We start from the raw sequence: 15,400 nt of genomic DNA, 5'->3' as shown, positions 1-15,400 counted from the left end.
GCGCTATAAATGAACTAACGAAGCTTTTAGGCAACTTCTGTACCTTTGAAGATTACACAACGTTTAAGTAAACCTATTACTGCTTCTTTTAATAGCATATCAGTATGGAACGTCAAAACCGCTATGTTTACATTTGATTTTTGTTGCCGGAGCTGTGTATGAGTTATTGATTTCTGTAATGCAGCTACAAAGATATTCACCTGCTCTTTTAGCAACTGACAAAGCGCTGTCAATAATGCTAGCAGATAGTGTAAGAAAACAAGCCATTTAGAAGCGATATTTCTGTTGACGGCTACTGTTAAACGATTAGCAGCAAAGTAGCATCTATACAGGTCGAGAAAATGTTGCCGAAAAACAATTTCAGAAATTGATGATGGATAAAAGTTAGCCAACAGAACATGCTGATAGATGTTTGAATAATGGTTGAAATAATGCTGAAAGCATAATTTTTAAGCTTATGTGCTGAAAGCAGCATGTAGGCCTCTTTCTAACGTTTATACAGCATGCATCTGAAAATAGCGTTAGTAAAACAACCTATAGGGTATGCGAAGAAGCACATCCATAATTTGCTTTGTTATTTACATATGTCAAAGTGACGGTGATGACAGAGCAGCAGCCATTGAATCAGGAGATCAGGAGTTCGAATCTAGGTAGCAACAAAATTGATATTTGAGTTTTCACAAAAAAAAAACATTGAATAAACTCACGAAATTTACTCTCCTCTCAAATAATATTTAGTCAAATTGAATTCAGTGGCTGTATAAAACTTATTTAACAGATTCAAAAAATCTGAATAAGCGCCATTGAAGCGAATTATATTACTAAATGGTTTAGTAAAGATTGAGAAAAAACTGTGTAACATGCAAGTAGTTGTGCAGACACGTCAAAAACAGCTGAATAGATTCGCCAGATTTGCTGGTAAAAGCATTGAATAGAAGCTCTTGATCATATGTATAGCACACATATTCAGCTTGAAGCCGTATAGACGAGTTGAAATAACATTTACATTGACATTAAATGTTAGTTGGGAAGTAACCGTCGAACCCAGCCAATACGTTTGACAGTTATATTTAGGCTGCATTTTACACAGTAATGATCATCGCGCCATCTCCAAACGATTGCCAACCGCGTTCTAAATATTCGATGCATTTGAATCAACGGTTGCGGATATTTACACACGTATGGCAAACCAGCTTAAATGTCTGTTCTCTTTTATTCCGAGACTATGTACCGACGCCATAATAACCAGACAGTTAAAGTTAGACAAAACAGAAGACAAAACGCGAACAAATCATTCTTCCCCTGAAGAAGACACTTATCCCGTGTCGAAACGTCGGACGAATAAAATCTCGTTTTAATCATATGAGACTGCGTAGCCATTAATTAAGGGTCTGTCTCATTTGGAGAGTTCAACTGGAATTGAACTTAAAAGTGACATTTCAAAAATTATCGAATAACCCTGCTGGCAGAGCAAGATTACTTTTGACAGATGTCGAATTATTTTACATAGATGTCTTATTGGAATTGCTGGGTTGCACCAGCCCTTCTTATGACTGGATTAAAAATAATAAATATAATAACTTCAATTTATATTTATTAAAAATATTCATTAAAAATAATAAATATATTAACTTCAACACTTTGCATAAATGCGCATTCCTTCGATTTGTTTTGTGTCCCCTTCAGAATTAGCCCACTGGTCATATTTCGTATGGAACAGCACTCCATCAAATGGTGGATCATCTCGATATCCTCCTAGGTTCATTCCAATGGAATCCATCGCCTCTATGACGAAATTATACATGGTTCTGTAGAAAAACACTAATCGAAACGGTCGGCTATCGATCTTCGTTGGAAATTCCAGCTTCAACGGATCGTAGCTTTCTGTTGCCACATCATATGCAACTTGAAGCAACAGATCGGCTTCGAACAGCAAAATGATGTGATTTTGCACCAAGTTGTATAGAGTGACAACTGTCGGAAGAAGCGGTCGCAATACCGATTTGAGACACCGCCAATCCAAGTGATCTGACACGATCCAGCTGAGAAGAAGCAGCTTCTGATCATTAAATTTTGCTACATCAGATGGATCGGTGGAGAATAGTTGCGGGAGCGAGGCAGGCACTATGAACTGTGGAAACTGCACGGGCAGATTTTGCTTCGTGTGATTTTGCTGGTGGGTTAGTTTGACGACAAATGGGTGTGTGTAGTGTTTCGGACGCTTACGGCGGTGGTATACGATGATACCGGCGGTGCGTGTCAGGATGCGAATAACAAGATCAGGCAGTTGTTGACCTAATTCAGTGCTGCGTAAGTCAACCAATCCGAAACATACAGGGTGAGGTTGTTTGTGCCAAATTTGGTACATGAATGAATTGGGATGCTTCAAAAGAACATCTACCACTGGATCATTATTAGGGTTTAAGTTCGGTACATAGTTCTGCAAAAGAAATCATAAATCAACATTGAAGAGTAAGTGTTCCATACAACTTACAGTTTTATAAAACTCCAAACTCTGCTGAAAACGATGTTTTTGGAAGCTCTTGCGCGGTCCAAAAACTTGATTCTCAATTTCAAGTAAATTTGGACTAGGCCACTGCTCTCGAACGAAGTTGGCTACATTGACTATTTTGCGAGAATATTGTCCAAGGCGAAAGTGAAACCGTTTTAATTCTTCCAGTTTGACGATGTCATTTCCACAGAGTGTTGCAAATAATGGCATCTGCGCGAAGGATAATTCTAAATGCTTCAGTAAAGCTTTGCGATTATATTCCATGGTTTCCAAAGTATCGATATAAAGGTCTTTTGATGACCAAAACCTCCAGTCTCCTTCGTATATTAAAAAGTCTGAGTCATTGGAAATAATTGCCAATGCATTCACTCTGCAAGCAAAGGCAGCCAATTCTTGATCGCATTCTTTTTCCAAGGACACTGTCAAATTTCCGTGTATTCTTGCAAGGTGCTCGAGAGCATAACTGCAACCTGGTGCTCCAAGCTTCTCTATACTAGTCTTCTTATCGACCGCGTCGATTAATTCGATCAGTTCTTGGTATTCTTTATCTCTACGCTCGCACCAGGTGTTAAGTTTGAAATCGAGTACACTGCCATCCACAAAAAACTCTAGCACCACTCCGAGGGATTTCAACTTCCGCAGAAAGCGATCAACGGTCCAAAATCCGACGTTAAAACGGGCTCCATAAATCAAGGAGTCGAAATCAACTGCGCTTAATTCACACGACAACGCAAATACGTCAATAACAATCACAGGTGGTGGGGGCGACTGTGATTCTGAAGAAGCTTTGTTATAGTAGTCTCTGAAAAGTTGGTATTAATAATAATTATTGATCTAAACTAATATTGTATTTTCAAATTTACTTGACTTCATGCTCAATATTCACTTTGAAGCAGCCGTTCTCCACTTTTTTGCGGATAAAAGTTTCCAAATGGCGCACACCCATCCTGCATACTGTGAGCTATATTTAACACTGAGTGAGCTCGTGACAAGTAGAGAGTAAGGCGAAAGGTGACTAATACTATGTCCGCACTATGGTCGAATAACATGTTATTCGCGCTAAATATTAAATATTAAATATTAAATATTAAATATTAAATATTAAATATTAAATATTAAATATTAAATATTAAATATTAAATATTAAATATTAAATATTAAATATTAAATATTAAATATTAAATATTAAATATTAAATATTAAATATTAAATATTAAATATTAAATATTAAATATTAAATATTAAATATTAAATATTAAATATTAAATATTAAATATTAAATATTAAATATTAAATATTAAATATTAAATATTAAATATTAAATATTAAATATTAAATATTAAATATTAAATATTAAATATTAAATATTAAATATTAAATATTAAATATTAAATATTAAATATTAAATATTAAATATTAAATATTAAATATTAAATATTAAATATTAAATATTAAATATTAAATATTAAATATTAAATATTAAATATTAAATATTAAATATTAAATATTAAATATTAAATATTAAATATTAAATATTAAATATTAAATATTAAATATTAAATATTAAATATTAAATATTAAATATTAAATATTAAATATTAAATATTAAATATTAAATATTAAATAATAAATATTAAATATTAAATATTAAATATTAAATATTAAATATTAAATATTAAATATTAAATATTAAATATTAAATATTAAATATTAAATATTAAATATTAAATATTAAATATTAAATATTAAATATTAAATATTAAATATTAAATATTAAATATTAAATATTAAATATTAAATAATTAAATATTAAATATTAAATATTAAATATTAAATATTAAATATTAAATATTAAATATAAAATATTAAATATTAAATATTAAATATTAAATATTAAATATTAAATATTAAATATTAAATATTAAATATTAAATATTAAATATTAAATATTAAATATTAAATATTAAATATTAAATATTAAATATCAAATATTAAATATTAAATATTAAATATTAAATATTAAATATTAAATATTAAATATTAAATATTAAATATTAAATATTAAATATTAAATATTAAATATTAAATATTAAATATTAAATATTAAATATTAAATATTAAATATTAAATATTAAATATTAAATATTAAATATTAAATAAATATTAAATATATAATATTAAATAATAAATATTAAATATTAAATATTAAATATTAAATATTAAATATTAAATATTAAATATTAAATATTAAATATTAAATATTAAATATTAAATATTAAATATTAAATATTAAATATTAAATATTAAATATTAAATATTAACTATTAAATATTAAATATTAAATATTAAATATTAAATATTAAATATTAAATATTAAATATTAAATATTAAATATTAAATATTAAATATTAAATATTAAATATTAAATATTAAATATTAAATATTAAATATTAAATATTAAATATTAAATATTAAATATTAAATATTAAATATTAAATATTAAATAATAAATATTAAATATTAAATATTAAATATAGGAATGAGTGATGAGAAGTGAAAAATGAGATGTCTCATTCTCACTCCTCATCTCATACTTCTCACTGTGAAAAGTGCGAAGTTAGTAGTGAGATGTCAAACTTCTCACGCCGCACTTCTCACCTTTTACAGTGAGAAGAAGAGTGAAAAGTGAGTAGTTAGTCATCTCACTACTCACTTGTCTCTCCTCATTTCTCACAACTCACTGTGAAAAGTGAGTAATCAATATTATGTGCTATTCTATTCTTTTCAATAACATATCTTGATATTGAAATGATATTTCGGTGCACATTTTTGATACTGTTGCCTGTTCTTTTATCTCTTACATCAATCAAGTCCATATCATGTTCAGTTTTTTCTGTTCATGGCTCTTCCCAGGAAGTCGTTCAAACATGGCTTCTATAAAACCAAGTCAGAATGTGCCCAATGCACTATTCTTATGCAACGGTGAAAAATATTTCCCTACAAAATGATGTATTACCGCTGAGTTATTGATTTATTTGAATGATGTGCCATTATCTCATCCTTTACGGTTATTATCATTCTTCATTTTATTATTAACATTACATTCCCCACTGGTACATTGCCGCCTCGCAGCTTAGTGCACTTTCACAGTTATTAACCGCGAGGTTTATAAGCCAAGTTACCATTTTGTATATCATTAGGGTAACACGATGATACTTCTATGCTCTGGGAAGTCGAGACAATTTCCAAACCGAAAATTGTGTGGACCGGAACCTGAATCGAGCCCAGTCACCCTCAGCATGGTCTTGCTTTAGGGAGACTGGGGAGACTTGATCCTTTTCTGATTTCCGATTTATCACAGCCAAAATAAATAAACATACGGGATTTCCGCACAGACTCCCTAAGAAATTAAGTATTTAACTTTACTGATGTATATGACAGTCCTTAAATTATTGTTGTTGTTGATACACAATCGATTTTTGGAGTGCTGTCAAGATCCCTATCCAAGAACTTGCTTTGATAAAATTAGATAAAGGTGCCCTCAGATTTTTTAAATGGGGGACTAATGGGGGATCAAGTGTCCCCATATTGAGGCAATAACTTCAAACCAAAATATCCTAAAACTTTGAAGGAATGTTGACATTTTCATCAGTACAGATCATTAAGCATATTTATGGCTTTGTGCTGTGAAAATGAAAGCATTTGGTCATTGTTATGAAAAGTTGTTCAAATTTTGCATGGCCAATAAAAAATCTTTAGAAAGGTCAAATCATTCAAACCGCCCTGCAGAATAAATAAGGTTGTCAATCCAAAAAATAACTCACCACGTAAAGGTCATTTGTCTGGAGGATCTATACTAAAAAAATACGCTAGAACAAAACTACTTTAGTTCTTGATAAAACACGGGGTGATCAAGTCTCTCCGGGGATCAAGTCTCCCCACCTTCCCTCTATAATCGCGCATCTTACCGCTAGTCTAATAAGGCTATTACAAATCAAGACAAAATTTTCAAAACGACTTATCTGCTTTTGTAAACAAAGATTCAAACGACGATTTGACAAATCTGATAGCCCTCCCATGCAAACCAACACTATCAATAGGTAGATTAAGGATTCCGCTACCTGTTGATGGTGTTGGTTTGCGTGAGAGAGCTATCAGATTCGTCAAATCGTCGTTTGAATCTTTGTTTACAAAAGCAGATAAGTCGTTTTGAAAATTTTGCCTTGAAATACTCAATGTCTACGAAAGGTCAAATGAATATTAATTCTGTCGTGGAAAAACGATGTTTATTTCACACCCCAGCTGTATCAACCCCTCCATGAAAAGATATTTTAGTTACCAGATAAAGATTGTCGCTGTCGTCGCTGTTCGGAATACCTTTTGCTGGCGAGGATAGGGGTGCTAAAATTTAGCATTTAATGTCAAAGAAGGAAAATCCATACGATTTGACAGCTTGGTACCCAACATTGAAATTCTCACGTCCGAATGTGTGAGTGGCGATAGAAGGAAAACAAACACTCCTAGATGGTGCTACTCAGAAAAGTTCGGGTAAAAATGAGTATATTACCATATATTTTTTGACTCCTTCGCAACCATTGTGATGACTCGATCAATTTTGAGGTTATGAACAGAAGGAAAACATTTACACATGCCGAATTGCACATCAGTGTGTGAGCGTTAAATGTCACTCATCTCTATGTTCCGGACAGCAGAACAAAGGCAACCGAAGCGACAATCTTTATCTAGTAACTAAAATATCTTTTCCTCCATGCTACACGATCGAATCGTATTGCGTATTTTCTCTCCCGTCGTTCAGAATGTTATTCGATGTTTTTCGTCGAACTGCGCAAGCAAATAAGTGAAGATGGGAAAGCGAATAATAATTATAATCGATTATCGAGCGTAATCAATTCCATGCAAGTGCGTGGCATAACGAAAGGCGATTTTCTGTGTTTCATCGAGTACGAATTACATGAAACATCTTAAAATGATTTTTTATATTTCATTATTTTTGAATAAATTCGAATGTTTTCAGTAGGCTTGAGAAGGTTTTCTTGAAGCCGTTCATCCACTAATCAAATTCGTTTGCCATAAGAGTAGTCAGTAGATGATACTATTCCAATTAATACCACCTTAACTGTAACTTGATGGTTAATTCGAGTCAAGTACGAGAGACAGAAGCCAGTCTTATTGTTGAGGTCGAAATACGTATCTGTCAAGTATTATTCAGCCATAGATGGTACGCAGCACTATCCTTTCAAAAACTTCCAGTGCATCGACCGAGCATCGTCCAGGTCTCGTGTCCTTGATACCTTTCTATGATATTTAACCACATTCAACATCCACTGCAACCACGTGTTTTTTTTACACGAAAAACTTTTGGTGAATAACAATAGCGGTGTAAAAAATACAAATCATTAAAATTTAATGATTTAATCATTTAATGAAACGCAAAGCGCAACTTAGGGCAGATGCCCACGTAGCGTCTTTTCAACTCAGCGTTAAAAAGACGTAGTATCTGCGTTATTTGACCATCTTAGCCTTTTATCCTATTTCCATATAGAAGTAAACGAAAAAACAGGTTGCGATTAAGTCTCAATTTCCACAAAAAAATTCGGAAAGAAAAAATGGAAAAATATTTTTTTTAAATTCCGCCGCGGATGGTTTTTGGGATCACGCCGCCGACACTTTTACAAACAGCGGACTGCAGCTACAATTTTGAAAAATGTTTTTACAATAATCCAAGAAAACATCTTAAGAAAAAAAACTTCAAAAGAATTTCTTGTGGATCTTCTTCTTCTTCTTCTTCTTCTCATTGGCATTACATCCCCACACTGGGACAGAGCCGCCTCGCAGCTTAGTGTTCATTAAGCACTTCCACAGTTATTAACTGCGAGGTTTCTAAGCCAGGTTACCATTTTTGCATTCGTATATCATGAGGCTAACACGATGATACTTTTATGCCCAGGGAAGTCGGGACAATTTCCAATCCGAAAATTGCCTAGACCGGCACCGGGAATCGAACCCAGCCACCCTCAGCATGGTCTTGCTTTATAGCCGCGCGTCTTACCGCACGGCTAAGGAGGGTCCCTCGTGGGTTCTTGTGGATATTCAGGAAAAATCCCTGTAAAAACTTTGACATTAATTCATACAATCCTGATAAAGTGCTGGCATTCAGAATGATTTTTGAACAATTCTCTATGAAAAAATTTGCTTGAAAATTTCGCTACAAATTGTTAATGAAAAAAAAAAAACAAAACATCTCCAGTGTGAATTCCGAAAAATTTTCCTTAAAACTCCGAAAAAAATTCCATTTGAATTCTGTATAAAAATTCAACGCAGTCCCGTGGGAAATACATATAATTTTCAGTGGAAAAAAATGTTCATATTTTCATTTTTTTTTACATTCTAATGAATTTCTTCGACAAGTTCTTCCGAATCTTCACCAGAAATTCTTCTTCATTTCCAAAAGAAGTTTTTCGAACATTTTAAGGAGTGCACTTCAAAATGTCCAGTCTCCAGTTAGCCTTGCGAGCAAAGGCGTAGGAATGCCAATCCGGAGATGAACTCGCTGCCGTAATCCGGAAAAGTGCATGTTGTAAAATGGCTGTTACGTCACTTTTCCAGATTACGGCAGCTCGATTCTCGTTCCTGTCTAGGATGTTTTCGGGTGGGAAACATTTTCGACACCCTAGGTATAGTGTATCCATCGTACTTGCTACACAAGATATATATTCGTACAATAGCTGGCTTATAAAAGCTTTCAATTTATAACTGAGGAAATGCTAATAGAATATACTAAGTTGAAAACCAGACCAAGTTCCAGTTGGAATATGGAGCCGTAGAAGAAGAGGAAGACTTCTAAATTTTCCAAAAAAAATCTTCTGAATTTCTAAGAGATATTGAAGAGCCAATGCCACATGAAACACTTTGATATTTCCGTTGATTTTTTTGTTTTTTGATTTTTTTTTAATTTGGAATTTTGAAATGAAAATTTTTCGGAATACTTTTTTACGCTCTTTGTGAATTCTACCACATTTTTTTTTAAATTTTCCAAGTATTTTTTTATTTGAGGCATTATCTTCAAAAAAATCTTTGGATTTTCAAAGAATAAATCTTTAGAATTCTCAAGGTTCATTTTTTTTAATTTGCACCATAAATTCTTCCAAAATTCGGGAATTCATTCTTGTTCGGGAAGTCGTTTTGATTTCTTTGTAGGTTCAGCTAAACATTGCTTCAAATCTTTACCATGCAAAGATGCACAGGAAATGATTTAGAAATTTTAAGGAATTTTCACATCAGAAAATCTTAAAAAAATTTAATTTAATTTTTTAAGGAATTCCTACTGGAAATGCTTCAAAAGTACAACCTTCACAAGTACTACCAAAGTACAATTTTTTCGTTATTTCCACTTGTAAAAATATCGGAATTTCCATGGAAAATTCATTATTGGTGTTCCAGATGAACTTTTTTCGATTTTCTACTGGAAAATCTTAGGAAATTCCATCTGAAATATTTTAGCATATTCCGAATAATTTCTTTTGGAAATTAAAAAAAACTGCTGAAAAAGAATTTCTTTTGGAAACCGAAAAAACTTTCCATTGAAAATTTAGAAGAATTTACTTTGAAAATTCATTAAAGTTGCCCAGGATTTTGAAAACAAAAAAACTTAAGAGATTCTGTTAAAAAAGTAAGCTTGATTTTTTTTCTAATTTATACTAGAAATTCTTCGGAATTTGATGTATATTGGAATTTTCATCGTAAATATACATTTCGGATCCTTTTACGGATTCTTCTAGTTCTTCAAAATTTTTACCGAACATTTTTCGGAACTCTTTAGGAAATATAAAAAAAAATGTCGGAAGAAATGTCGTTGAAATCCTAAAGATTTTTCCGTGGAGACTCCGAGGAATTTCTTGTCAATATTCTGAAGGGTTTCTCTTGCATCTCCAGAACAATTATTCTTGAAAATTCAGAAGATCTTGGAATTTAAAATAAATCCAAGCAATAAATGTAGGCAATAATTTAGGCTTAAGAAGCCTAGCATTTTATGCACCTAAATGTTCTAAATGCATCAAATTCTAGTAGTGCGTATGAAAAAGGTTATGACATGAAGAAGCTTGCATTTAAAAAAAAATCAACATGAATCTATCTATCTATTCTATCTATCTATCTATCTATCTATCTATCTATCTATCTTCTTCTTCTATATATATATAAATATATATATTATATATATATATATTATATATATATATATATATATATATATATATAAAACTCAATGTTTGTATGTTTGTATGTATGTTTGTATGTATGTTCCAGCATAACTTCTGAACCCATTGACCGATTTCAACCAAATTTGGAACACTCATTCTTTATCTTAAGGAGACGACGATAGAGGAGGTAGAGAAGCTCTTTGGGAAAGGGAAAGCGGGTGGGGGGAGGGGTATTGCTTAGTTATTGGTCAACTCAGTGTATCTTTTGAACCCCTTGGCCGATTTCAACCAAATTTGGAACACACATTCTTTATCTTAAGGAGGGGGCGATAGGGGTGTAGATCATGCTCTTTGGAAAAGGGGGGGGGGTGCGGGAGGAGGGGTACTGCTTAATTATCGATCAACTCAGTGTGAATTCTGAACCCCTTGGCCGATTTCAACTATTTTTTGAACACAAATTCTTTATCATACAGAGGGGTCGATAGGGGGGTTAAGCATGCTCTTTGAAAAAGGGGGAGGGTGTGGAGGGAGGGGTATTGCTTAGTTATCGATCAACTCAGTGTATCTTCCGAACCCCTAGGCCGATTTCAACCAAATTTGGAACACAAAATCTTTATCTTAAGGAGGGGACGATATGGGGTTAAGCATGCTCTTTGGAAAAGGGGAAGGGTGTGGGGGGAGGTGTATTGCTTAGTTATCGATCAACTCAGTGTAAATTCTGATCCCCTTGGCCGCTTTCAACCGAATTTGGAACACAAATTCTTTATTTGGTGTTATTGGGGTTTGGTATTGTTTAGAAAACGATTTAATTTAAAATCCCTCTTATTTAGTACATTCAAGGTTCTTTGACATTGTACAATGCTCCGAAAACAAATTGCCCAAATTCCTTAAAAATAGCAATTCCTCGACAATAACATTTTCCCGGTAATACCATTTCCCCAAAAATGACTCTAACGGAAATGATATTTCCCAAAAATGATACTTCCCGATACACATATCCCAGAATATGACATTTCCCTGAAAATGACATATCCCTGAATGTAGCAGGCCATTTACATAACACTATTTGGCCTAAGGTCATTCGACATGAAGGACATTTGGGATAATTAAGAACAGCATCAGAAAAATCTTGCATAGGAAGCAAGCATTTGCTGGGTATAAAACAATCATAATTGTTACCCTACATCGGAATAATGGTATGCCCAGTGAAAGGCAATGATTAATGTGTTTCCTTCTGAATGGTGAATGTGTTGCTTCTTTAAAAGTAGGCATTTACCCGGAATAAGGCAATGGTTGGTGTGATCCCTTCTTTAAAAATATGCGTTTGCCCAGAATATGGCATCGATGGATGTTTTTTTCTTCTTTAAAAAAAGACGTTTGCCTGGAATAAGGCTTTTCAAACCCACGATCCCTTCTTCCAAATCAGTCAGTGTTTCCAAAAGCCTTCTTTTAATCAAATGATAAAATATGAATAAGTAAACACAATTACCCTGTTGACCAATTGGTTTTATCATTTTACGATTTTAAAAGAAAACTGCAAACCAAATTGGCAATTCCGAGCAAGGCCGGGTACATAAAGCTAGTAACCTAAAAAATCTGCAGTTGCTTGTATAAATAATTTGAAGTCATATCAACCCAATGGACCTACTGGGATATTATATCATACATCATTCATAAATTGGTTAATTGGATAAATCGAATGATTCGAACGCCAGAATAATAATTGGTCTATAATACATTCATTTCTCTATGAGTCGCTTATGAAAGGACCATTGACTGAAGCATATTTGAGATGTGGAATAGAAGTTCCTTGGAAAATTATTCGATAGAATCATCAGAGTGACCGAGAAAATATTTTTAGTATGGCAGCATTGGCTTCCACGAGTCGATATCAAATAAAATTTCAATGAAGAATTAGAAATTTTTAGAAATTAGCCAGCTCTGGGCTGAAAATCTCTTTAATAAAGAAAAAATAGGAATTTTCCTTAATAAAATAGGAAATTGGCAATAAAGAAATCAGGGTATGAGTATTAAATTAATATAGAATTTCTACAAATAATGCGAAATTTCCATAAACAGTTGAATATTTTCCACAAAACAATAATAAGTTAGCACTTGTAAGAGCAAAAATTGCAATTATGAAATAATAATTTTCCATAAAGAAATCAAAATGTTCCACGAAAAAAATACAAAATTATCATGAATAAATCAATATTAGCAATAAACAATTACAAAAATTTTCGCAAAATAAATATTTGTTTGCACAAAAAATATTTTTTTCCACAAAATCTCTATTTAATAAAAATGAGTTGAGGTTTCCTTCCTGACGATTTGACTCGCGAACGGGTTGACTGATTTGCAAGATTTTTTCCTAATCGATTCGTTTTGGGTTTGTATATACAAAAAGTTGGTGAATTTAACGGGGAAATGTAAAATGTCATTAAAATACAATTTTGGGTCAGCTGTTGAGGAAAACAGAACAAAGTGCGAGTTGGCTCTTGTTTCGGAACGCAGAACGATCGCGCGATTTGCCGAAATTTTGTGTTTTGCATTGCGCGGCCGATAATAAAGTTAATTGGTTCAGTGCGTGTTGGCTCTTGTTTCGGACAGCAGAACGATCGCGCGATTTGCCGAAATATTGTGTTGTGCATTGCGCGACCGTCAGTGCCTGTTTTGTCGTGTTTCTGCTCAGTAAGCAGATAGTTCGCGCGGTCGAGTGAGTAAACTAATTGATGAATATATTTTAATATTTTTTTCAGCATATACTGTTATTGACAAACGCTCTATATTGTCGCTCCTTATTATTCACCTTACCCACTAACGCAAATTATCCTTCCCGAGACATCTATGGAGGTAGTATAGGTTCCCTGCATCTTCACTAGTAGATGTTGAACTAACATTCCTTCCCTTCCTTCCGTGATTGTAAGGACGTGGCCAGGTATACAACTGCTACTGTATAGGAAATGGTACTAATCCCAAGTACCAATTTGCGACAATATACAGTAGATTGCTCAATTGAGCATTGTATAGCCACCCACGATTTGTACAATCACATATGCTATGCTATGCTATGCTAGCTGTTGAGGAAAACAGAACAAACGCACGGAAATTGATCTAGAGTGCGATGCTGCAAATAATTCATTGTGTCATTTGCAACACCTGAACAATGCTGGGTTTCTTTCACATCAATCAAATTTCCATTAAAAAATACTACAAAGCAATCAAATTGATAAAATTTTCCATGAACTTCAAACGCTTTTAAAAAAGGGGTAATCTATGGAAAAATGCTCAATTTTATTGCTTTTTTATATTCGTCAATGGAATATTTCCTTTTTTTCAATGCTATTTATTGATTCTTTCGTGAAAAGGTTTTAATTTTTCGTAAATAAAATAGGGGGAATGACGGCTTTGGCAGGTGTTGTTCTATTATTGTCAGGGGGTTTTTTATGACTGATTTTGCTCAAATTTGGCCTAAATATTCTTTGCATATCAAAGAATATTGTGGCCAAATTTCATAACATTTGGTCGACAAAAACCCCCCTGCCAATAATAGAACAAAACCTGTCAAAGCCGTCTTTTCCCCTATTTATTTGTGGAAAATTTTATAATTATTTATTTCTAATATTTCTAATATTGGGCTGCAAAATGGTGGGTTGACATCAAGGAAGGAGCACCCAACAGAGCTCTGGTCCCCACAAGTCCTTATCTCACGCTTCCACGGGTCGTCCGATGACAAAAGACCGCCAGCTAAGGGTTGTGTACTTAGCTGGCAGTGCAGCCTGGGCACTGTTGTCCTTCTGACATCAGCTAGAGTGAGAAGGTACGCCTCGAGCGTCTGATCACCAGGAGCTGCGGCTCAAACAGCGTCTGCCTGGTACCCAGAGGCTGATTAACGAAATGCTGTATCGCGTCAGCTATACTTAAGGTGGCAGCCCCACCAGCGCGATGTAGGTAACGCGACCCCGGTAAGGTAGCTTACTGAAGCCTCTCAAATACCACGAAAAATGGAGATAGAAGAAAAAGAGAACGTTATTGTTGGCATCCGACCCGGCAATGAAATAAGGACTATGATTGGAAACTCGGTACCTGGAATGTCAGGACCCTAAATGAACCTGGACGAGTGAGCCTTCTGGCTCGCGAACTGCAGAAGGTTGGAGTGAACGTGGCTGCTATTCAAGAAGTCCGATGGCCAAGATCCGGAGAACGTGAATTCCGAGCCGTGGACCCCACGACCAACACTGCATTCAAGTATAACATCTATCACAGCGGCGGTGAAAAAGCTGAGCATGGAGTTGGTTTCGTAGTGATGGGCAAGCAGATGAAGCGAGTGATGCGGTGGAAACCCATTAGCAAACGAATCTGTGTGTTGAAGATACGGAGCAAATTCTTCAATTACAGCCTAATCAACGTTTACGCACCGACAAACGATAAATCCGACGACGTGAGGACACGTTTTTTTGAATGTCTTGATAAAGCCTATAGAGAGTGCCCAAAGCATGATGTGAAAATTGTTATCGGAGACGCTAACGCCCAGGTCGGTAGAAAGGACGTTTTCCGTCCCATAATCAGTAGGGAGAGCCTTCACTCCGCTACCAATGACAACGGCCTACGGCTAGTAAATTTTGCTGCTGCCAGAGGGATGGCCATCAGTAGCACTTACTTTGCACGA

The 15,400-nt window shown here is 33.8% G+C and overlaps 1 protein-coding gene across 1 annotated transcript; it reads right to left on the bottom strand.

The window, feature by feature from the left end:
* Nucleotides 1-1,572: 1,572 nt before the first annotated feature.
* Nucleotides 1,573-3,505, bottom strand: LOC134216632 (uncharacterized). The gene is made up of 3 exons (XM_062695490.1): nt 3,376-3,505; nt 2,495-3,314; nt 1,573-2,440 (listed from the first exon to the last, which is right to left on the bottom strand). Exons 1-3 carry the CDS (start codon nt 3,456-3,458, stop codon nt 1,634-1,636), a joined length of 1,710 nt encoding a protein of 569 aa, XP_062551474.1. The 5' UTR covers nt 3,459-3,505; the 3' UTR covers nt 1,573-1,633.
* Between the last annotated feature and the right edge of the window lie 11,895 nt (nt 3,506-15,400).

The sequence above is a fragment of the Armigeres subalbatus genome, chromosome 2 (genome assembly GCF_024139115.2).
Source record: "Armigeres subalbatus isolate Guangzhou_Male chromosome 2, GZ_Asu_2, whole genome shotgun sequence".
Classification (NCBI taxonomy): domain Eukaryota; kingdom Metazoa; phylum Arthropoda; class Insecta; order Diptera; family Culicidae; genus Armigeres; species Armigeres subalbatus.
The sequence above is the reverse complement of the archived record's forward strand: the minus strand, read 5'-3'. Positions and strand labels throughout refer to the sequence as shown.

Bases quoted from the DNA above. Each gene is read 5' to 3' on its own strand.
- LOC134216632 (XM_062695490.1), bottom strand. From the start codon at position 3,458: ATGGGTGTGCGCCATTTGGAAACTTTTATCCGCAAAAAAGTGGAGAAC. The intron at 3,315-3,375 runs GTAAATTTGAAA...CCAACTTTTCAG, and splicing joins AATATTGAGCATGAAGTCAA to AGACTACTATAACAAAGCTT. The intron at 2,441-2,494 runs GTAAGTTGTATG...TTTCTTTTGCAG, and splicing joins GTTTGGAGTTTTATAAAACT to AACTATGTACCGAACTTAAA.